The sequence below is a fragment of the Balaenoptera acutorostrata genome, chromosome 19 (genome assembly GCF_949987535.1).
Source record: "Balaenoptera acutorostrata chromosome 19, mBalAcu1.1, whole genome shotgun sequence".
NCBI lineage: Eukaryota > Metazoa > Chordata > Mammalia > Artiodactyla > Balaenopteridae > Balaenoptera > Balaenoptera acutorostrata.
Genome location: NC_080082.1, coordinates 51,405,080 through 51,430,523, shown reverse-complemented (window position 1 = coordinate 51,430,523; position 25,444 = coordinate 51,405,080). Strand labels below are relative to the sequence as shown.

The 25,444-nt window shown below is 41.7% G+C and overlaps 1 protein-coding gene and 1 long non-coding RNA gene across 3 annotated transcripts in view; one reads left to right on the top strand and one right to left on the bottom strand.

Moving 5' to 3' along the window:
- The window catches only part of ZNF569 (zinc finger protein 569), a 108,172-nt gene that overhangs the window by 71,290 nt on the left and 11,438 nt on the right, over positions 1-25,444 (top strand). Inside the window, exon 6 of one of the 2 annotated variants that reach the window (XM_057533283.1) lies at positions 23,706-24,719. The exons of the other annotated variant lie outside the window; for it this stretch is intronic. Coding sequence (XP_057389266.1) covers positions 23,706-23,731 — 26 coding nt within the window. The 3' untranslated portion in view covers positions 23,732-24,719. Of the gene's footprint in view, positions 1-23,705; positions 24,720-25,444 lie in introns of those variants that run through there. 2 annotated transcript variants of the gene reach the window in all.
- On the bottom strand, positions 2,839-24,536 carry LOC114235539 (uncharacterized). Its single transcript, XR_003621689.2, has 3 exons — positions 24,477-24,536; positions 4,205-4,315; positions 2,839-3,075 (listed from the first exon to the last, which is right to left on the bottom strand). It is a non-coding gene; the product is annotated as an uncharacterized LOC114235539 (long non-coding RNA).

Genomic DNA, 25,444 nt, shown 5'->3' with positions numbered 1-25,444 from the left:
CTGTGCAAGAGTTTTAAAGTTTGATTAGGTCCCATTTGTTTATTTTTGCTTTTATTTGTTTTGCCTTGGGAAACTGATCTACGAAAATATTGCTGTGGTTTATGTCCAAGAATGCTCTTTGACTGTGTTCTCTTCTGGGAGTTTTATGGTGTCATGTCTTAAATTTAGGTCTTTAAACAATTTTTAGTTAACTTTTATATATGGTGTTTTAATTTCATTGATTTGCATGTAGCTGTCCAACTATCCCAACACCACTTATTGAAGAGATTGTCTTTTCATTGTGTATTCTTGCCTCCTTTCTTGTAGATTCATTGACTGTAGGTGTCTGGGTTTACTCCAGGTTCTCTATTCTTTTACATTGATCTATATGTGTTTTTATGTCAATAACATGCTGTTTTGATTACTGTAGCTTTGTAGTTCTGTCTGAGGTCTGGACGGGTTATGCCACCACCTTTGATCTTTTTCCTCAGGATGGCTTTGGCAATTCTGGGTCTTTTGTGACTCCATATAAATTTTAGGATTATTTGTTCTAGTTCTGTGAAAAACATCATGGGTGTTTTGATAGGGATCACACTAAATCTGTAGATTGCTTTGGGTAGTATGGCCATTTTTTTTTTTAAATAAATTCCTTCCTCCCTCCCTCCCTCCCTTCATTTATTTTTTGCCAGTCGCTGTAAGACTGAGGAACAAGTCCTGAGAGCAGGTGAGGGGATTAAGAAGAGACAGGGTCAGGAGGGTGGTGTATAAACACACACACTTCATTTCTCGTCAAACCTCTTTTTATATATTGCAGTAGACAATACATGTTATTGTTAAAATCGCCAAACTGAATCATCAGACAGTATTTCCTTAGTGTTGAAATTATAGTACAAAACATTCTGCGAACCAGGATATAAACATGCTTGAGAACAGACTGTGACTACTGAAGCATGCCAAGGACAAACTATACTTATAGAAACCGCAAGCAACCTCATGGGCCAAGACTCATCTTCTCTAATAACTCTTTCAGGTCCTGTCAAGGATTAAGCAGGACTTTGCCATGCTTTAAGCTGCAAGAGCTGTGTCAGCTTGCAGCTGGTTCCCGACATGTCCCCTTTCCTTATTTTTTAATGTGAGGTGGTAGAGTCCAGCTCGGAGTTCTGCAATTGCTCGTAAGCCAGTTCGCAGGAGGACTGGAAAACAACAAATACACAATAATATTAAAATACCAATAACAATTAATTGTAGGATAAAGGAGGTTAATAAGAGAACTCAGGGCAAAAGTACGTGTAATCTGGGTAAATATGTCTTGAGCAATTTCCACTGGATTTACATCTAGGGGAGCTGCATGCTGGATATTTGTGATATCCTCATGTAAGCGAGTAATATCAAGGGATAGATTGGAATGAGATCAAATTCCCAATAAATGATTCTTAATCTGAGGCCAAGGCCACTGCGAATCGTTACATGGCTTAGAGGTTACACAGACTGCAGAAAATTCTGCATGACAATGCATAGAAAAGGCAGTTTTTAGAGCAGCTAATTGGTCTCCAAGAATAAGAACAACTTCCAACGCATTAACACGACTTTCTAATTTTCTATCAATCAATAGTTTCTTGAGTTCCCAAAGCATTAGAGACATTAACAGCTAAATTATTCACAAATGTGGCAGTGTGAATACTTTGAGTCAGCACAGTAGCGGAAGCAGCTACAGAAGCAATGACTGCAACGAGCACTGTAATTCCAACTATAAGTAGCCCCAAAAATCGCTTAGGCCGTTGTAAAAGAAGGGAAAGTTCATGCATGACCTGCAAACCTGAATTAGAATACCAAGGACCTGTAACATTTACAGGGAGCATAACAAAGGGAGGCTGATGAACAAGAAGAAATCCCCGGTTTGATTCCCCCGTGGTTATACAATTTGTCAAATTACAATTATCACAACGTATGTCATAAAACCCTTCTTTTTGAAAAACGTAGACAGAACCAGTAAGAATAGCATAGGGTGATGGAACACAAGCCATAACAAAAGCGGTTAAGTTCCTAACAGGATGTTGTTGATGTGAAAGGACAACAGGCCCCACAGCAGCCATCAACTTCCAAATATTATTTTGTACATTTCCTAAATTGGTGGAGAGGACACCCGTCACCCATCCCCCTGGAGATTCAATCTTATTAATAAGAAGTTCAGCAAAAGGTTGAGGAAAAGACCAGTCCAAAACAGCTTCAGTAGTATGAGGAATTAATTCGATGCCACACTGGTGTAGAATATCGGCATTGATGCCACGGAGGATATGACCATAAAGGTTCTGAGGGGTTAGAAAAGGGGGAAAATATTGTTGAGTGCAGGGAGGCAAGTCCTTAGGAGGATCCTCTGTAGCCTTAAAATAAGGAGTGGATAGCCTCATAATATTCAAAATCCATTCCTGCGAGACCACGTTTCATCCCGATACTGGAACTGATATGTATAAGAAGGCCTGGGTCCTACCGAAAGACATCCATGCCGGTATCGTTCGTGTTGGTTATACCAAAATGCAGGAATGGAAAAACAGATAGGGGCACGCAAAGAAAAGGCAGTATATGACAAACGAGTTACAGTGAGAGGGGTAATAAAATCACTGCTTGGATAGCCAAAAAGGGAAGTATCATTAACATAAACAGGAATTGAGGGATCATTTCATTCTACAGGGCGAAGTAATGGAGGATCAGGGACATATGCCCAATAAGCATCAGTATTACCCAAAACTACCTGACAAGAGATAATAGCCAACATAGCCACAAACAACGTTTGTGGGGACTTAGTCACTTGCTGCTGCATCAACATCTCCTCCGCCTTCTGGGTCAGTCGTTTCAATTGGCCCCATGTTGGAGGGTTGGCCATCCACGTGGCGCAGGAGAGACGACACTGACGAGCTTGGAGAGCTGGTTTCTTGGGAGGATTGGGAGTGTTGTTGAGCCGCGTTCTCTTCATATGGCGGGGGAGAGAGTTCACCATCCGGTCCGGATCCATATTGCAGGGGAGGGAATTCACCATCTGGTCCGGATCCATAGACTCTCACGAGGCACTCAGGTATCCAACGAGGATCCTTAGGGTCCCTAGGAAACACACAAACATGCCCTCGTCCCCATATTAGTACAGGATCTGGACCATTCCATTGATTAGTCAGAGGATCCCGCCAACGGACTTCAGCAAAAGGCAAGGCACGAGGATGCCAAAATCTTTCTGCAGCTGTCTGTCCTTGCTTATCTATGTTCAAAAAATTTAAAGTATATAAAGAACGTCGCAATAAATTGTGCAGGGTTGTGGTATATTCCCCCTTCTTTGTTTTCAAACCCCAAAGAAGATATATCTTCCCCCTGCTTAGAAGCTTGAAATAAAGCAGTTTGGAGTGGAGAAGAAAGACTCACAGGCAGAGAGGAAGTAGAAGAAACAGAAATAGACCCCTGATTTACTGAAGGGGACTCATCAGGAGCTTTCGCTGGCAAGGAAGAGCCAGAAGAATGCGCAATAGGGGCTAGGGAAGCATCTTGAGTAACATCATGAAAATGTTTTACCCAAGTTAAAGCTTGGGCTAAAGCAGTAAATGAAGTTTTATCTAATATAGGAAAGTTTTCAGATTCAGCAGGCACATTCTTAAGAGCTGCAAAAATGCCATCATCAAAATCAGGATTGTGATATCGTGCAGCCTCTTCCTCCAATTCAGTCTCATCCTCTGGGGATAGTTCATCATCATCCTCCAGGGACTCTGAAGACGGCATGGTCGCCAACAAGGGAGGCGCAGTAGGAGAAACAGGTTCCTCAGGCAAATTTTGTAACTGAGGAGCAGAAGGGAAGCGGCGTAAAGACGCTGCTTTGAATAATTTCTGAATCTCATGAGTTGGGTCAAGACAATCTCTTATCAAATTCCAAAATGAAAAAGTATCCACAGGAACCTTAGAAGGTCCATGAAGGGAATAGAAAGTTTTCAATTGTTGACCTATTTTTTCCCATGTTTGAATATTAACAGTTCCTCCCTCTGGGAACCATGGACAAATTTCCTGCACCAAATGAAGAAAACGATCAAGCTGTTTATGCATAACCTTAACGCCCCGAGTGGATAACATATAGTAGCTGAACGAAAAGTTGTTGTTCCTTAGATCCAGTTTGCCCCATTTTTACTCCTGAAGAGAACAAAACAGAAAGAAAGGCTACATCTAAAATATCCCCCAGTACAATCCAACTTACCCTGTATATGTCTGTGCGTGAAATATTTCCGGGGTCCCTCTCAACAGCCCACGTACTCAGGTCCCTGTTCGGGCACCACTTGTCAGTCGCTGTAAGACTGAGGAACAAGTCCTGAGAGCAGGTGAGGGGATTAAGAAGAGACAGGGTCAGGAGGGTGGTGTATAAACACACACACTTTATTTCTCGTCAAACCTCTTTTTATATATTGCAGTAGACAATACATGTTTTTGTTAAAATCACCAAACTGAATCATCAGACAGTATTTCCTTAGTGTTGAAGTTATAGTACAAAACATTCTGTGAACCAGGATATAAACATGCGTGAGAACAGACTGTGACTACCAAAGCATGCCAAGGACAAACTATACTTATAGAAACCGCAAGCAACCTCACGGGCCAAGACTCATATCTTCTCTAATAACTCTTTCAGGTCCTGTCAAGGATTAAGCAGGACTTTGCCATGCTTTAAGCTGCAAGAACTGTGTCAGCTTGCAGCTGGTTCCCAACAATTTTTGGTTGAGTTGGGTCTTTGTTGCTGGGCACGGGCTTTCTCTAGTTGCGGAGAGTGAGGGCTACTCTTCATTGTGGTGCACGGGCTTCTCAACGCGGTGGCTTCTCTTGTTGCGGAGCACGGGCTCTAGGTGTGCAGGCTCAGTAGTTGTGGCACACAGGCTTAGTTGCTCCGTGGCATGTGGGATCTTCCCGAACCAGGGCTCGAACCCGTGTCCCCTGCATTGGCAGGTGGATTCTTAACCACTGTGCCACCAGGGAAGGCCCAGTATGACCATTTTAACAATATTAATTCTTCCAATCCAAGAGCATGGGGTATCTTTCCATTTCTTTGAATCATTTTCAGTTTTCCTTCAGTTTTATAGTTTTCAGCCTATAGGTCTCTAACCTCCTTGGTTGTTTATTCCTAGGTATTTCTTTTTGATGCCACTTTAAACGGGATTTTTTTTTTACATGCTCTGATATTTCACTGTTAGTGTAAAGAAATGCAACAAATTTCTGTATATTAATCTTGTATCCTGCTACCTTGCTAAATTCATTTATTAGTTATAATAGTTTTGGTGTGGAGTCTTTAGGGTTCTGTATACAGAGTATCATGTCATCTGCAAATAGTGACAATTTTACCTCTTCTCTTCCAATTTGGATATCTTTTATTTCTTTTTCTTGTCTGATTGCTGTGGCTATGAGTTCGAATACTATGTTGAATAGAAGTGGGGAGAGTGGGCATCTTTGTCTTGTTCCTGAATTTAGCAGGAAGGCTTTCACTTTTTACTGTTGAGTATTATGTTGCTTGTGGGTTTGTCATAAATGGTTTTTCATCATGTTGAAGTATTTTCACTCTATACCCACGTTGGTGAGAGATATTTTTTTTTATCATGAATGTACGTTGAATTTTGTCAAATGCATTTTCTGCATCTATTAAGATGATCATGTGGTTTATGTCTTTCCTTTTGTTAATGTGGTGTATAACATTGATTGATTTGCGTATGTTGAACCATCCTAGAATGATCCAACTTGATCATGGTGTATGATCCTTCTTATGTATTGTTAGATTTGGTTTGCTAATGTTTTGTTGAGTATTTCTGCATCTGTATCAAAGATATTGGCCTGTAATTTTCTTTTTTGTAGTGTCTTTGTCTGGTTTTAGTATCAGGGTGATGGTGGCTTCATAAAATGAATTTGGGAGTGTTCCCTCCTCTTCAGTCTTTTGGAAGAGTTTGAGAAGGATAGGTATAAGTTCTTCTTTGTATGTTTGGTAGAATTCCTCAGTGAAGCCATCTGGCCCTGGACCTTTGTTTAGAGGGAGGTTGGTTTTGTTTTGTTTTGGGTTTTTTTTTTAAATTCTAGATATTATTTCACTTCCAGTCATCAGTCTATTCAAATTATCTGTTTCTTCTTGACTCGGTTTTGGCAGGCTCTATGTTTCTAGAAACTTGTCCATTTCTTCTATCATGCCCAATTTGTTGGCATATGACTGTTCATAGTATTCTCTTATGGTTTTTTGTATTCCTATGATATCATTTATTTCTCCTCTTTCATTTCCTATTTTGTTTATTGATGTCCTCTCTATTTTGTTCTTGGTGAGCCTGCCTAGAGGTTTGTTAATTTTATCTTTAAAAAAAAAACAGCTCCTGGTTTTATTGATCTTTTCTATTTTTGTTGATCTCCATTTTATTTATTTCCTCTCTAATTTTTATTATTTCCTTCCTTCTACTGACTTTGGGTTTTGTTGACTCTTCTAATTCTTTTAGTGGTAGGTAGGTTGTTTGAGACTTTTTTGTTTCTTGAGGAAGGCCTGTATCTCTATGAACTTCCTTCTTATAACTGCTTTTGCTATATCCCATAAATTGTGTAAGGTTGTATTTTCATTTTCATTTCTCTGAAGGTATTTTGATTTCGTTGTTGACACATTAGTTTTTTTAGTAGCATGTTGTTTAGTCTCCATCAGTTCATTATTTTCCTGTTTTTCTTTCTGTGGTTGATTTCTAGTTTCATACTGTTGTGGTCAGAAAAGGTGCTTGAAATAATTTCTATCCTCTTAAATTTGTTGAGGCTTATTTTGTGACCTAGTATGTGGTCTATCCTAGAGAATGTTCCAAGTGCACTTGAAAAGAACATGTATTCTGCTGTTTTTGGATGGAATGTCCTACAGATATCTGTTAAGTCCAACTGGTCTATTATATCATTTAGGACCTCTGTTGCCTTATTGATTTTTTTTAAGGGAGGGAGGGAGGGAGGGAGGATGTATGGATACATGGATGGATAGAGTGATGGTAAGTGAGTGAATAGATGGATGGATGATAGACAATAATAATGAACTTTTGGGGGCTTCCCTGGTGGCGCAGTGGTTGAGAGTCTGCCTGCCAATGCAGGGGACACGGGTTCGAGCCCTGGTCTGGGAAGATCCCACATGCCACGGAGCAACTGGGCCCGTGAGCCGCAATTACTGAGTCTGCGTGTCTGGAGCCTGTGCTCTGCAACAAAAGAGGCCACAATAGTGAGAGGCCCGCGCACCGCAATGAAGAGTGGCCCCCGCTTGCCACAACTAGAGAAAGCCCTCGCACAGAAACTAAGACCCAACACAGCCATAAATAAATAAAGAAATAAAGAAATAAAGAAGTGTCCAAAAAAAATGAACTTTTAAAATTAATTAATTAATTAATATATGGCTGCGTTGGGTCCTCATTGCTGCACACGGGCTTTCTCTAGTTGTGGCGAGCAGGGGCTACTCTTCATTGTGGTGCACAGGCTTCTCATTGCGGTGGCTTATCTTTTTGTGGAGCACAGGCTCTAGGCACATGGGCTCAGTAGTTGTGGTTCGTGGGCTCTAGAGCGCAGGCTCAGTAGTTGTGGCGTATGGGCTTAGTTGCTCCATGGCATGTGGGATACTCCTGGATCAGGGATCGACCTGTGTCCCCTTCATTGGCAGGCAGATTCTTAACCACTGTGCCATCAGGGAAGTCCCTACTGTATGTTTTTGATTTGTGGTAACTGTGGCGCTCAAGTATGTTGGCCCATAACTATATCTACTTGTGTTAAATTGATAGTCATACAAGTTCACATTCTAAAATATCTACATTTTAAACTCCCCTCCCCCACATTTTGTGATTTTAATGTCCTATTTTACATATTTATGTTTATCCTTTTGCTGTTACTTGTAGTTATAATTGCTTTTACAAAATTTTCTGACTTTTAAAATCTACTGGCTCATTTAAGTGGTCTTCAATCCTTTTATATATTTGCCTTTCTTATTGTGATTTTCCCTTTCCTATATATTCTTGCTTTTAGTCTATTTAGAGAAGACCCTTCAATATGTCTTACAGGGTAGGTTTAGTATTGCTGAATTCTTTTAGTTTTTGCTTGTCTAAGAAATTCTTTCTCTCTCCTTCTATTCTAAATGATAATCTTGCTGGGTAGAGTATCCTAGATTGTGGGGTTTTTTTCTTTCAGAACTTTGAATATATCATGGAAGGCCTTTCTGACCTGCAAAATTTCTACAGAGAAATCAGCTGATTGCCTATGGGGGTTCCCTTGTAACTATTTTTCTCTTGCTGCCTTTAGAATCCTCTCTTTAACTTTTGGAATTTTAATTATATGTCTTGGTGTTGGTCTGTTTGGGTTATCTTGTTTGGGACCCTCTGTGCTTCCTGTACCTGGATATCTGTTTCCTTCTTTAGGTTTGGGAAGTTTTCAGCCATAATTTCTTCAAATACATTTTCAATTCCCTTTTCTCTCCCTTCTCTTTCTGGAACCCCTATTATGCATAGGTTGGCAGGTTTTATATTACCCCATAAATCCTGTATGTTACTTTAATTTTTTTAAATGTATCTTTCTGTCTGCTGTTCTGGATTGGGTGATTTCCATTATTCTATCTTCCAGATCACTTATTCGTTCTTCTGTGTCATTTAGTCTGCTATTCATTGCTTCTAGATTGTTTTTTATCTCAGCAATTGAATTGTCTATTTTTGATTGATTCATCTTTATAGTTTTTAGTTCCTTATTACAGTGATTTGAATTTTTATTGGTAATCTTTCTTAATTCCTTTAGCATTTTTATTACCTCCATTTTGAACTCAGGGTCTAGTAGACTGTTAAGGTCTGTTCCATTATTTGTTTTTTCAGGGGATTTCTCTTATTCTTTTAACTAGGATTAAGCCCTCTGCTCTTTCACTTCACTTAACTTTCTCTGTTCTATGAATTTAGAAGAAACAGTTATCCACCGTGCTCTTGAAGAGCTGTTTTTATGTGAGAGCATCCCTGTGTAGGCTGTGTGTCCAATATTTTTGGTGTGAGGGCTGTTTTTGGCATGGATGCCAGCCATGTGTTTCCTCAGAGTGTGGTGGCCATTATCCCCTTGATAGGGGGTGTGATTTGCATTGTGGTGCCTTGAGCCTGTTCTGGATGTGAGGAGGGGCTTCCTCTTTACCCTGTGGCTGTCATCACCCTCTCCAGGGCTGGGTCTGCTCTCCAGTTGTTACGGTAGAAGCCCCGAGGTCAAGTTCAATCAGGTTCCATTGCCCTTGAGTTCATGTCCTGCCCCAAAGGAAGTGATTGCTAAACCAGGTGAGGCCTGTGTGGTCACAGAGAACCTATGCATGCACTGCCTGAGTAGGCATCTGCTCACAAGCAGCCCATGGTCGTGTCTCTTCCTGTTTTGTTCATCCCAGATGTAGTGCAAGGCTGTGGTGTGCAGTAGACTGGGGCTGGGTGTCAGGGTGTTGTGGCTGCAGGAATTGAGGTGGCTGTGTTGCTGCCTGGGATCTGGTCTGACTCTGTAGCAGACTTCTCCCAGGATCTGTCTGCCCCAGATCTGGCACTAGGTGCAGTGTGTAGTCAGCAGAGCCGGGGCACGCTCACTGGGAAATGAATTGCTGGGTACTCTCGCCCAGGGCCAGTTTGCCTCAGTTTCAGCACTTAGCTGCTGTGCATTCTTGTGGCAATGCCCAGTGAGTGTGCTGACAGTGTCTGATGCAGTTGGACCTGCTGCCGCCATGTGCATGCTTACAATAGGCTCTGCCACTAGAGCTGCCACTTCCTTCTACACACCGATAATGGGTTCTGTAGCTCCCCCTGGATCACGCCCCAGGCCCTTCTGGCTGCTTCTTTGTAGCTAGATTGAGTCCTCACCCAGGGCCTTTCTGCCCAGGATTCAGTGCTTAGCCACTCCTGTGGCACCACCTGGTCTGCACATTGCAATGTCTGCCCAGCTAGCCCTGCTGCTCCCCTGTGCATGCAATGACAATGGTCTCCATGGTTCTGCCTGGATCACGTCCTAGGCACCCTGATCTATCTCTGCATAGTTAGACTGAATCTTTGCCCTGACCTCATGCCAGGCCATGGTGAGGAGTGAGCAGGTCCAAGGTATTCGCCCCTTCAGATTGGGAAGTGTGGCAAGGCAGCACCCACTATTGCAAGTCTCTCTCTGCATGGATTGTTAGTGAGCCAGAACACACACACTCCTTGAGAGGAGAGTCTAAGCTTCTTCAATCCTCCTGTCTGTCTCAGTAGATTTCCCAGTAGGCAAGGTGACTTGTCTCCTCTGTTCAGGACCCTAGGACTGGGATGCCCAGATTGTAAGTCAATATAATATGCTCCCTTTCCAGGGCAAGGGTCTACCCGTGTGGACCTTCTTCTCTTCCTTACAAATCCCTCCCAGGGTGCCAGTCCTGACCTGATGCCTTTTTTTCCCCATCCTACCCAGTTACATGTTGATCTTTCTTGCCGCTTTGGTTGTATAGGATATCTTTTGCCTGTTTCCAGTTAGTTTTCTGTGACAACTGTTCCACATGTAGATGTATTCTTGATGTGTTTGTGGGAGGAGGTGAGCTCCACATCCTACTACTCTGCCATCTTGACCCTCCTTCCAGATCTCTTTTGGTTGCTATTCATTTGCTTAGAATATCTTTTCCCATCATTTATCTTTGAGCCTATTTGTGACTTGGGTATAAAATGAATCACTTGTGAGCAGCATACAGTTGCATCAAGTTATCAAAAAATCCATACTGCTTCCTTTGTTTTTTAATTTGTAAGTTTATCTATATTTAAAGTGATTACTGATAACATAGTTCTTCTGTTTTGCTATGTGTTTTCTATATGTCTTATATGATTTTTGTTCAGTTCTTCTAATAATGCCTTTTCCAATGTAATTCTTATCCCCCCTTTCTTTTTCAGTATGTTTTTAAGGTAATTTATTGGTTGCAATTTGGGAATTAATAGTTAATGCCCTAAATTTATACCAATCTAGTGTGAATTGATACCAACTTAGTTTAATGACACATTAACTCTGCTGCTATCCAGCTCCATCCCAAACTTTTATGTTGTAATTTCACGAATTACATCTTTATACATCATGTGCCCATTGACATAGACTTATAATTATTGTTGTATGCATTTGTCTTTTTAGTCATATAGGAAACAAAAAGAGAGTTACAAACCTGAAAAACAATGGTGATAGCTTTAATGTATACATCTATATATTACCTTTGTCAATGATCATTATTTCTTTGTATTGCTTTGAGTTACTGTCTCATGTCATTTTGTTTCAACCTTAAGAACTCCCTTTAGCATTTCTTGCAGTGCAGGTCTTGTAGACATGAGCTCTCTTAGCATTTGTTTATCTGGAAATATGTTAATTTTTCCTTCATTTTTGAAGGATTGGTTTGCCAATATAGAATCCCTGGTTGACAGTGTTGGTTGTTTTTTGTTCCACCCACCCCAGCATTTTAAATGTTTCATCCCACTGCCTTCTGACCCCCATGGTTTCTGATGAGAAATCAGCTGCTAATCTTACTAAGGATCCCTTGTTTGTGACAAGTCTCTATCTTGGCTGCTTTCAAGACTTTTCTCTTCGTTTTTTGAGAATTTTAGTATACTGCATCTCAGTGGGGATCTGAGTTTACCTTGCTTGGAGTTCATTAAGCTTCTTGGAGGTGTAGTTTCATGTCTTTCATCTAATTTGGGACATCCACTTTGGCTCACTGGCTGTTGACTAGGTGCTCACCTGAGGCAGTTGCCAGGAACATCTATATACGGCCTCTGTGTGGCTTCAACTTCTCACAGTATGGTGACTGGGTTCCAATATGGAGCATCCCAAGAGTGAGTATTCCAAGATAACTAGGCAGAAGCATCAGCTTCTTATGACCTAGCCTTAGAAGCCACAGGCATTACTTCTGCCATATTCAATTAGTCAAGCTAACCACTAAGATCATCCTAGATTCAAGAAGTGAGGAATCAGGTATCTCCCCACAATGGGAAAACGTTGAATGATTTGTGGCCCATTTTTAATCTACCATAAATATCCCATTGATTACAAAAGAGTCAAGTTTCCAGAGCAAGCAAATGACAGAGAAGAGCTGTCAAGGATAGGTCTCCCATCTCCCGCACGGGAAGGGCAGGGATTTGGGAGTATCCCACTTGTATCAGTAGGAGGAAAAGCCCTGCATTAAAGACAGAGATACAAGGAACTCAGAAGTGAAAAGGAATAAAGACCCTGCCTCCTCAGGATAAGAGAAAAAGGTGCTCCCTCAGTGATGTTCCTTGGAATGCGAATGGTACAGAAACGTAATTTGATTGAATTCAAGGACTAGTCATTGGGGTGAAAAAAACCTCCAATAAAGTAGGACTAAATGGGACCTTTCTTAATTATATGTAACATACACAGCAAAATCCCATGGCAAAATGTAGTTCATAATGAAGAAACTAGTCAATCCTTTTAAACATAGGTTACAGGAAAAGAATGACTGGTACCACTTGCATTGTTTAACATATTACTGGAATTCCTAAACAATGATCTAAGATGACAAAAATAAGATGTGTGAGGACTGAAAAGGAAGGAATAAAACTCAATATTTGAGGACGTTAAGATTCATTTACTTAGAAAATCCAACCAAGTGAACATATAAACTATTGGACAACTATGAGAGTTTGGCTAGTCTGCTAGATTCAAGATCATTTTATTAGAAACAATAAAATTTCTCCACACTAGCAATGAATATTTAAGAATTAACACAGAACACACAAGACTACTATGGAAAAACCTTTAAACTCTTAAAGGGGAAGTTTTGAATAAATGTAAAGATATTCCATGTTCTTGGATCAGATGACTTAGCAAAATAAAAATATCAAAAATATCAAATTTCTCCAAATTTATATATAAATTCAATGAGATTCCAAATAAAATCCCAGTGGGATTTTTTGAGCTACCTTATAATCTTATTCTAAAATCTACTTAAGGACTTCCCTGGTGGCGCAGTGGTTAAGAATCTGCCTGCCAATGCAGGGGACATGTTTTCAAACACTGGTGTGGGAAGGTCACACATGCCACAGAGCAACTAAGCCCGTGCGCCACAACTACTGAGCCTGTGCTCTAGAGCCCGTGAGTCACAACTACTGAGCCCATGCACCTAGAGCCCATGCTCCGCAACAAGAGAAGCCACCACAATGAGAAGCATGTGCACCGCAATGAAGAGTAGCCCCCACTCACTGCAACTAGAGGAAGCCCGCATGCAGCAACAAAGACCCAATGCAGCCAAAACTAAAGAAATTAAAAATAAAATGAATTTTAAAAAAAAGACAACTTAAGGTAGTTTTGGGAACCCCTCAGACTTGGAATTGGTGTCAGAAGTGAGAGCAATTTTGTGTGGATGCTTCCCTCTAGTTGTTAACTTTCCCATAGACCAATGGAATTAATTAGAGAAATACACACATATATATACACTCTTTAGTAGTAAAGAAATGATAAACTATTAGAAAATTATATTAGGAAAGTAGCTTATTACATGAGAAAAATATAAGTGGGTTCTGACCATAAGTCCTATACAAATAAGGATTCTAGGTGGAATAAAAACCTAATTGTGAAAAATAAATGGGAGAAAAATCCTGTAGAATATATTTGTGACTTCAGTTGGGGAGACCTTAAAACAAAATCCAAGGAAGCACAAATTATAGGTAAAAAAGAATTTCAAAGATGCCTTACACTATACCAAAATTAATGTTTATTAAGCAAAGGACCCCAAAGTTACCAGAAAAAAAATGATAGGCTGAAAGAAGATATTTGCAACATCTAGCACTAACATGTAACTATCATCTAGACTATCAACTAGAATATGCTACTAAACTATACAAATCAAAAAGAAAAAAGTAGATACCTCCAAGAAAAAGATATGAAGTCATTTTACAGACTGGGAAAACCAAATATTTAACAAGTCAAAGAAACAATGTTCAAACTTTTCAATAGTCAGGTAAACAAAATTTAGACAAGATACCAATTTATACATAGCTGACTGTGAAAATTAGAAAGCTGGATAATGCCAAGTGTTGGTAGTGGTGTGGTGAAAGAGGAACTCTTATACAATACTACCAGGAATATACAGTCATAGTGGAGAGTGACCTGGCAGTTCTTGGTCAAATTAAGTATAAGTGAACCCTATGATACACCAATCTCATTCTCTGGGGTATATATCCCAGAGAAAATTTCACATTTCTGTAAGATATGTATAAGAATTTTAATCATAGTCTTGTTTGTTATGCTGTTGGAGGGGTGGAGTTTGTTGGAGGAATTAGAGGCAATCTAGTATCGCTCACTCAGGGAATGGCCAAATAAAATCAGGTGGAATATTATGGAGCAGTACAAACAAAAGAACTAGACATGGTTTTGCTGAGTGAAAAAAGTTTTAAAAAGTTTATTGCACCATATTGCTTATGTAAATTAAAAATAAAAGCAACAAAAAATGGGACTTCCCTGGTGGAACAGTGGTTAAGAATCCGTCTGCGGATGCAGGGGACACATGTTTGATCCCTGGTCTGGGAAGATCCCACATGCCGTGGAGCAACTAAGCCCCTGCACCACAACTACTGAGCCTGCGCTCTAGAGCCCGTGAGCCACAACTACTGAAGCCCATGCACCCTACGGCCCATGCTGTGCAACAAGAGAAGCCACCACAATGAGAAGCCCGTGCACCACAACGAAGAGTAGCCCCCGCTCGCTGCAACTAGACCCAACACAGCCAAAAATAAATAAAATTTTAAAAATTAAAAAAAAAAGCAACAAAAACCAATAACATTTGTCTTTCATTTTTTCACAAGGAGACAAACTTAAGGACACGGTGAGTTTGAACGGATTACAGATAGGGATAAAAGAGAGTTATGTAAAAATTACATTAAAATAATTGTAATAAAAGTTACATCTGTGTATTTTTTTAATATGTTACAAACAGCATGTATAATTTCAAAGAAGTTATTTTAAATGGAAAAAGTCACTCTGGTAAATGTTTTAAAGACAACAGAAGGCTTTGGGAGAGCAGAAGAAAGTACATGACATAGCCCTGGGGAGGGCATGAAGCCTTCCCTGAATAAATATAGACAGATTAAATAAACCCCATAAAAACTGGGAATACAGTAACAGATATTTTAATTTTAGGTAAAGGAAACCTCATGTGTAGTATCACAGAAGTGGCAGAATGAGTGGGGATTATGCAGACTGCAAGAAAATCATATGGAGTCCAGAGAGATTACTTTAGGTAATCAGAGACCAGGTGATGAAGCATTTCATGCAGAAAAGATCAGGTATTTTCCACTGGATAAAGGGAAACAATAATAGATTTAAGCTGGAAAGTGACTGTTGTGGATAGATTTTGGGACCATGAGGTAGGAATGCTGCTGTAACAAATGCCAAAAAAAAAAAAAAAAGTGGTTATGGCTTTGGAACTAGGTGATGGGTAGAGGCTGAAAGAGTTCTTAGGTGTATGTATGAAAAAGCCTACGGACTTCCCTGATGGCGCAGAGGTTAAGAATCCGCCTGCCAATGCAGGCAACATGGGTTTGAGCCCTGGTGTGTGAAGATCCCACATGCTGAGGAGCAACTAAGCCCGTGCACCACAACTACTGAGCCTGCGCTCTATAGCCCACAAGCCAAAACTGAGCCCATGTGCCACAACTACTGAAGCCCGCGCACCTAGGGCCCATGCTCTGGAACAAAGGGAAGCCACGACAATGAGAAGCCCGCGCACGGCAACGAAGGGTAGCCCTTGCTCGCCACAACTAGAGAAAGCCCATGCACAGCAATGAAGACCCAAAGCAGCCAAAAATAAATAAATAAATAAATAAATTTAGAAAAGAAAAAAGCCTAGATTGCATTAATGGGACTGTTCGTAGAAATACAGATGTTAAAGGTGATTCTGGTGAGCTCACAGATGGAAATTATGAACATGCTCTTGGAAACTGGAAGAAAAGTGATCCTTGTTAGAAAGTGACAAAGAACTTGGCAGAACTGTGTTCTAGTGTTTTGTGGAAATTAGTGACAACTTTGGATTTAGCTAAGGAGATTTCTAAGCAAAATGTTGAAGGTGCAGCCTGGTTTCTTCTTAATGTTTATTATAAAATGAGGGAGGAGAGGAAGATAAATTGAAGGAACTTTTAAGCAAAAACGAACCAGATCTTGAAGATTTGGAAAATTCTCAGCCTATCCACGTTGCAAAAAATGAGAAAATGTGCTCTGGAGAGAACACCAAGAGTGTGGCTGGACAGTCACTCCATAAAGAGATTACCAATGCGTTTAATCAGCCATCTCAGCTGGAGCCAGGAAGAGAGATGGAATTATAGCAGCAGAAAAAGTGCCAGCTGGGACTAAAGGGGGACAGAGAAAATAGGATAGAATGAAGTCTGTTTTACTTCTAAGATTTCACCGGACAGACGGGTCAATAGAGCTATCTGAATTTGGACATGCATTATTCCTCAAGAAAAGGGCGGAATGAGGATCTAGTTTGAGATGGCAACGTAGAAGAATCCTGAACTCATCACCTCCTCCCGCAGACACAATGAATCTACAGCTACATACAGAACAATTCCCTCTGAAAGAAATCCAAAAATTAGTTGAGGAACTCCCATGTATTGGGTAAACAAGGAAAAAACCCCCATCAAAACAGGTAGGAGATAGAGGGGTGGGATAGGGAGGGTGGGAGGGAGGGAGACACAAGAGGGAAGAGATATGGGGATATGTGTATATGTATAGCTGATTCACTTTGTTATAAAGCAGAAACTAACACACCATTGTAAAGCAATTATACTCCACTAAAGATGTTAAATACATAAATAAATAAATAAAATTAAAAAAACCAAACAGGTAGGGAGAGGCTGAGAGGCAATCTCACCATAAACCCCACCCTTGGCATGGCAACCTACAATTGGGAGGAAACTCACAACTCTGAGCTTCTCCCTTTCTCCCTGATGAAAGACATTAAAGATGATACCAACAGATGGAGAGATATACCATGTTCTTGGATTGGAAGAATCAACATTGTGAAAATGACTATACTACCCAAAGCAATCTACAGATTCAGTGCAATCCCTATCAAATTACCAATGGCATTTTTTATGGAACTAGAACAAATCATCTTAAAATTTGTATGGAGACACAAAAGACCCCGAATAGCCAAAGCAGTCTTGAGGGAAAAAAACGGAGCTGGAGGAATCAGACTCCCTGACTTCAGACTATACTACAAAGCTACAGTAATCAAGACAATATGGTACTGGCACAAAAACAGAAACATAGATCAATGGAACAAGATAGAAAGCCCAGAGATAAACCCACGCACCTATGGTCAACTAATCTATGACAAAGGAGGCAAAGATATACAATGGAGAAAAGACAGTCTCTTCAATAAGTGGTGCTGGGAAAACTGGACAGCTACATGTAAAAGAATGAAATTAGAATACTCCCTAACACCATACACAAAAATAAACTCAAAATGGATTAGAGACCTAAATATAAGACTGGACACTATAAAACTCTTAGAGGAAAACATAGGAAGAACACTCTTTGACATAAATCACAGCAAGATCTTTTTTGATCCACCTCCTAGAGTAATGGAAATAAAAACAAAAATAAACAAATGGGACCTAATGAAACTTCAAAGCTTTTGCACAGCAAAGGAAACCATAAACAAGACGAAAAGACAACCCTCAGAATGGGAGAAAATATTTGCAAACGAATCAACGGACAAAGGATTAATCTCCAAAATATATAAACAGCTCATGCAGCTCAATATTAAAGAAACCTCACCCTGTCTTTATAAACCTTTCCCTGAAAGCCCTCAGGGAGTTCAGGTCTTTTAAGCACTAGCTGCCCTGGACTCCTTGCTTGGCGCCCTGCAATAAATGCTGCACTTTCCTTCAGCACAACCCAGTGTCAGCAGATTGGCTTCACTGCACGCAGGCAAGCAGACCCAAGTTTGGTTCGGTAACAGAAACAGTTCTTACTTGGCTGCTCTTACAAGAAACAGGACAGAGGTAGCAGCATGAAACACACCCCCAGGCTTTCTGTGAAAGAGGCCTATTTGCTTATCTTAAAGCTTCAGCCTGAGGGGCAGGCTTCTAACTTAACACTCATCTAGAAGTCTACTGAAATACTCTCCAAAGATCAGAAAGGCTGGCAGGTACCAACTTTGCACTATCCCTCTGCCTCACTCCATGTTGCTGGTATCTCCCAGAAAGGAGCTTGTGCACACATCTGGAGTCCCAGATTTTGTGGCTGCTGCCCAGGGGATGCCCCTTGATTACCTGGCTCTGGTGGCCAGCAGGGCTTATATTCACAGGTTGTATAGGACTGTAGCAAACGGAGAAAATGTTCATAACAAGCTACACCCTGCTCCTCCCAACCTGGGGCACAATGGAGAGGTAGCTGACTGAAATGCCCAGTCTTTCTGTGAAAGAGGCCTATTAGCTTATCTTCATAGCTGTGGCCTCAGGGCTAGGCTTCTAATTAAACACACATCTGGGGCCACATACAATCCTTTCCAGAGACCAGGGAGGCTTGCAGCTAATATCAAGGCTAGTGGCTGCCATCTTCATGCTCTTCCCCTGCCCCACCCCAGATCGCAGGTATCTCCAACAAAAAACTGGTGCACACATCAGGTGCCCCAGCTTTTGTGGCTGTTGCCCAGAGAATATATCCCTTGATAGCCTGGCTCTGGTGGCCAGTGGGGCTTGTGTTCATGGGTTCAACATGTCAAAAATTAATGACAGAAACCTCAATTAAATCGAGTCAGGACACCAGAAGGGGGAGCGCTCACACCCTGCAATGATAGAGCCCAACAGGAAGAAAGACTCTTCTTGCCTAGCTTTGTCTACTGTAGCCCTCCCAACTTCCTTTTCCCCTCTATAAAAGTGCTCTCCTTCCCTAGCCATGGGGGGCAGTCTTGCACAAGGCTCAACATGGTTGCAGACCCAAACTGCAATTCTCTGCTGATCCCGAATAAACCCATCTGGAGAAACATCTGGCAGTCTGTTTTAGGTCAACATTTTGATGGCCTGTCTGGGGACCAGAGAAGATCCCCAAAGACTGCAGGGCTGGTACCTTATCCTGTCTTTTGTCCTGAATTCCTTCCAGTCATTAGCCAATGACTTAATCCTGGTAGAACTGGATGGTGGGCAACACTGTTTTACAGGACCTATAGGGGACTTCTCTGGTGGCACAGTGGTTGGGAATCCACCTGCCAGTGCAGGGGACACGGGTTCAAACCCTGGTCTGGGAAGATATCACATGCCATGGAGCAACTAAGCCCATGTGCCACAACTACTGAGCCTGTGCTCTGGAGCCCGTGAGCCACAGCTACTGAGCCCATGCAATGCAACTACTGAAGCCCGCGTGCCTAGAGTCCGTACTCCGCAACAAGAGAAGCCACCACAATGAGAAGCCCGCGCGCTGCAACAAAGAGTAGCCCCCACCTGCTGCAACTAGAGAAAGACCACATAGACAAAAATTAAAATAAATAAATACAGTACATATATTTATTTTATAAGATCTTTAAAAATATTATACTTTTCTCCATAAATACTATTTAAATACAATTTAATTTCTCGAGTATTCTGGTTCATCACTGTGTCTATTATCTAATATTCTCCCTAATGATACTATTTATTTATTTTCTATAAGTGATTATTTCAAAAAACAGGAAAAATATTTATGTCAAAAGAATGAGAAGACAAGCTGCACACTAGGAGAAAATATTTGCAAAAAATGTATCTGATAAAGGAGTTATCCAAAATATATAAAGAACTCTTAAAACTCAACAATAAGAAAACAACCTGATTTTAAAAATAGGCAAAAGATCTGAACAGACACTTCACCAAAAAAGATATACAGATAGTAAATAAGCATATGAAAAGATGCTCTATATCATATGTCATCAGGGAAATGCAAATTAAAACAACGAGAAACCACTACACACCTATTAGGATAGCTAAAAATCTAGAACACTGACAATACCAAACGCTGACAAGGATGAAGAACAACAGGAGCTCTCATACATTGCTGGTGGGAATGCAAAATGGAACAGCCACTTTGGAAGACAGTTTGGCAGTCTCTTACAAAACTACACATGCTCTTACCACTGACCCAGCAATCACTCCTTGATATTTACCCAAATGAGTTGAAAATGTATGTCCACACAAAAAATGTGCACGTGGATGTTTACAGCAACTTCATTCACAATTGCCAAAATTTGGAAGCAACCAAGATGTCCTTCCGTAGGTGAATAGATAAACTGTGGTACATTCAGACAATGTCCTTCAGTAGGTGAATAGATAAACTGTGGTACATTCAGACAATGTACCAGAAAATGTGGTACATTCAGTGGATGTTTACAGCAACTTTATTCACAATTGCCAAAATTTGGAAGGAACCAAGATGTCCTTCAGTAGGTGAATAGATAAACTGTGGTACATTCAGACAATGGAATACTATTCAGTGCTAAAAAGAAATGAGCTATCATGCCATGAAAAGACATGGAGGAAAATTTAAATGCACAGAAGTGAAGGAAGCCAATCTAAAAAAAGCCACATCTGTATGCTTCCAACCATATGATATTCTGGAAAAGGCAAAACTATGGAGACAGTAAAAAGATCAGTGGTTTCCAGGGATAAGGGTTGAGGAAGGGATGAATAGGTGGATCATAGAGGATTTTTAGGGTAGCGAAAATACTCTGTATGATACTATAATGATGGATAAATGTACTGTACAACACAGAGTGAACCCTAAGGTCAACTATGGACTTTGGGTGATTATGATTGTCAGTGTAGGTTTATCAACTAACAAATGTACCACCCTGGTGGGTGATGTTTATAATGGGGGAGGCTATGCATGTGTGGGGGCAAGACATATATGGCAAACCTCTGTACCTTCCTCTTAATTTTCCTATGAACCTCAAATTTCTCTAAAATAGTCTTTTTTTAAAAAAATCTACCTATGCTTTTTAAAAACATTTTTATTATGAAATTTTTCAAATATACAAATGAGAGCAATAAACAAGCATATACTCATCACCTATGCTTAATGGTTGTTTACAGAGTGCCATATTTGATTTATGTATATTTTGCTAACTACTTTAAATTAGATATGATGACATTTCAGCTCTAAATAGTTCAGGTTACATCTCTAAAGAATGACACCTAATATAATGGCACCACACCTAAAAAAATTAACAGTAAGTCCTTAACATCGTCTAATACCCAGTCTATATTCAAGTGTAACTAACTGTTGAATAATTAAATATGATTTATGGTTATACAAAGTTCTGTGATATGCACAAACCATAAATTACTCAGCAATGCATTCATTGTAGGGCACTGATTTAGGGCAAGATTATTGCAAACACCCTTGCCAGTTCTTATAGTCTTGGGATTCTAGTCCAGGGGTTCTTGACACTTTGGGAGTTGTTATGGACTGAATGTTTACGTCTTCCCAAAATTCTTATGTTGAAATCTAACCCTCAATATGATGGTATTTGGAGGTGGGACCTTTGGGAGATTATTAGGTCATCAGGATAGAGACCTCATAAATGGGATGAAGGCGATGAAGGGAACAGAGCGCCCTCTTTGGGCCACATGAGAATACAAGGAGAAGCTGCCAGTCTGTAACCTGGAAGATGGTTCTCACCAGAACTCAACCAGGCTAGCTAGCACCCTGATGTTACTTCCAACCTCCAGAACTGTGAGAAATGTTTTTCTAAGCCACCCAGTTTATGGTATTTTATTATACCAGCCTGAGCTAGGACACGGGTTATTTCTCTGGGAATTAAGTCAAATTTTTTTAATCTGATCCCTAGAAAAATACACCTAGGCCCCAATATGCAACTCCATACATACAACTTCTTAGAGTTCAAGGACCTCTGGGAACCCGTCCAAGGAATCCCCAAATTTCAGGTCAAGGAGATCAGCTCCTTACTTGTGACTTGTAACAGTCCATTGGGCCACACTACACCCTGATGACAGAGAGCTGGTAAAGCTGACTCAGAGTTCCACATACATGGTCATTACTCAAACTGCATCAACTTTAAACTGGACCCTTCAGGAACAACAATGAACCCTGTGCTTCATCTCTTATCATTTCCCTGCCCAAACCCCTACCCCGTTGACCCACATCTCTGTGTTAAAGGCCTCAATCACAAACCTTCTTTTCAAGTCCTCCTAAAGAAGGTGGTCCCTGTCAGGTCTCTCAGGACTATCTCCTCTTTGGCCTTAAAAACTACTATTTATGAGGTAGGTAATGTTACTGTATTTCACCGAACTGAAGACGCCATTGGTTGAAAAAAAGGCATCCCCAATTCAGAAATGTTAAAATGCAAAGAGAATGTATCAGTCTTAGAGTTTTACAGATTCATCTGTTGGTAAACAGCTGCTGCACCAACCACCTTCCAAAATGACCTATTCAAAACCTGGGACACCCGCCCTTCCCCAGTTTCCCCCAATCTTGAAATGAAAGGGTTCATTTCAGATTGAAAAGGGTCCTTCTAACGTCTTGCTCCATCCCTGGCCTATGTCCTTCTGGCAGTGCCTGTGCCTCATGGGCTGGTAAATATTCCACATGACAACGTAAGTTACAAAGGTTTTCAATTCTCTCCAAGATGTGTATTTCTGCATCATCAGGGTTGTGGGGAGCACAAAGTTCCCTGGATGGGTGGAATTAGTTTCCTGAATAAATACATGAAGAGAGGGTCGCGGGAGCAGGGATGATAAGAGTAAGAATTGGGTAAATTGAGAACATATCTTCAGCCCTCTCATCTCTAGGGATGCAAGGAACTGAGGACCAATTGCTCAGAGAAACCTGTTAGGATAGCAAACTTTAGACAAAATGTCGTGCATAAGTCATCATAACAAGATGGTGTTAGAAGAAAGAGGGAAGATACCAACTCATCTGGGCCATGGCTTTAAGGCTTAAATGGTACAAACTTCTCCGTTCAGGCTCTTCTGGTGGGGAGTACAGAGTCCTGTAGGTCTGGAGGAGGAAAAAGGAGATAGAAGGCTGCAGGCCTGTCTTGCAGCTTCCAAACACACAACTTGAAACTCACCCCACTTCCTTCTCTGGCCCTGGATAACACATGAAGATTCTTCAACCCAAAAAAACCCTCAAAAGCTGGAGTTGAGTCCCTTAGACACCAAGGTACAGCCTGCATCCTTGACAAAATGGCTGCATTTTGCCACAGAACTTGCCTTAGGTTCAATGGGATGGAGTTCACAACTTTCTCTCCTGAACAGGGCAAGTACACACCAGAGATGTTCAAACGATGTGTTTAAATTACCTTAATAATTCTAATAGCAATAATGATATCAATAATACTAGCAACTAGGTAAGAACTTGTATATATTATCTCATTTGATTCTCAAAAAATGAAAAAATAAAAAACACAAAACAAAGTGCAATGTTAAGTATTTCCCCCCATTTTACAGATGATGGAAACCAGGTTAACGTAACTCATCCAGAATGACATGGTTTGGACGTGATGGAGCCCAGAGTAGAATATAGGTTTCTCTGACTCCAAAACTAGCCCTCTTTAGGTAAGAGACAGTGCGGCCTTGAGGAGCATAAACTCCAGCCGTCTTCTCTTAGCTATATGGGGCCACATCTGTGAATTCACATTACAAGACCGAGTCTGCAACTCAGGAGAATCTCTGTGCTTGAAGGCTTCAAACTGAAACTCAAATTCCTGTCTTCTCTCCTAGAGGTCATTTTCCCAGGGATTCTCTAAGGCTATTGGGGAAAAGGAGGAAGAAGCAAGAGGGATTCACAGCTGTAGGCATCAGAGACCCTAGAAAATGACGGCCCGGGAGAGCCATGATCGTGCTCCACAAATTGGTACTGCTATCTCCGCTTGAGCCCACTTTTAGGCGAGGCACTACAGGGAAGAGGAATGCAGAAAGGCAAGGCTCAGGCCTTTCCTCCAAGGAAGACAGATTCTCAGTCACTCACCCTATCTACTTTGGTAGAGGCAGCCATATCTGAGGCAGAGAGAAAGGAAACGCTTCACGAACTTCACGAACACCAAGGAATCACTGGGTTACTAAGGATTACCCCCGGCGGCAGCCACACAAAAGCTGTCGCACGCTCACACTGGCACAGCCACACAGGGTCACACAGTCTCACCAACGTGGTGACACAGCGTCAGTCACACAGGCTGCAACAATCTCCCCTTAATCACAGACCCATAGTAACGCACTACACCAGATCAGGCGTAGGCCCCACAAACACGCTATTGTGGCCTCACACATGCAACCCTCGTAGCAACACAAGACAAAAAGACACACACTGACACACACACTCGAAGGAGCAGCCTGGTAGACACACAGACGAACGCACGCCGACAAACCGGACGTACTCGTTCTCGCCCGGACAAAGACCGAGAGACAGCACCTCCTCGGCCCGCACAGTCTGACCCCTCTGGAGCTTCAGGTCGCACCGCTTAGCGCCCCAGAACCAGACGGAAACACACTTACCTGCCTCACGCTGAGAAACGCTAGGCACCGACGCCGCTACGTCACCAGACTGAATCGGGCCGCAGTGGCCCCTGGGAAATGTAGTTGGGGCGGGGGGCAGGGAGACGGCTGGAAACGCTCAGGTGCGAAGGGCTCTGGGGCTTGTAGTTTAAGAGGCAGACGCCGGTGCTCGGAGAGCTGTAACGCGCGCGAGGGGCGGCCCCGGATACGCCCCAGAGCCAAAGAAAGCCCCGACCCGTCCACTGATCCGCTGGAAGAACTAGGGCTGGGGTCCCAAGTGGTGCCCTTGCACAGACATGGGGCATTGCAGGGAGGGGTGGGACGGAAGGCACCGAAATCACAAGTGGAAAGGAATAAGCTCCGTTCGGGGGAGTGGAGGAGGTGAGGGGAGGGGGAGTAGGGGTGAGACCGGAAGGAAAGGGTCAAGCCCCAGAGGTGGGAGGATCTTCCTAGGAGAGAAGCGCTCAGGTGATTCTTGTCCAGGGGGACCAACAAGCCAAGGAGCTAGCAGCTCACGTTAATTTTGGTAGCTCATTGAATTATAACCGAGCTCAGAGTTGAAAGATAAACTTTGAGAGGCTCGTTTTACCTGGTATCGTTGTTTGTCTCAGGTCAAGCAGAGCAGGAGAAAAAGACTTGTCTCCCAAATAGGAAGGAAACACTATGCCAGGGCAACCCATAATGCAGGTACAGTCTTTCATGGGTGCTGGACTCCTGGGGGGTTGGTGGAGGGGGACATCCTGGGGGCTTCCAGCACCAGGGCCCACCAACCTTTATTTACCCCAGGTGCCTCCCAAGGCAAGGCAATAGCTTCCTTTGGCCAACACCCATTATATGCTCAACTTTTCTACAAGAATTAGGGGTATTCAATGTATATCTTGGGGCCAGAATAAGCTAAATACCTGGATGGATAGGAGAGAAAGGATTTTCCCCTTTATGACACTGAGGAGGAGGGGCTAGCAAAAGGG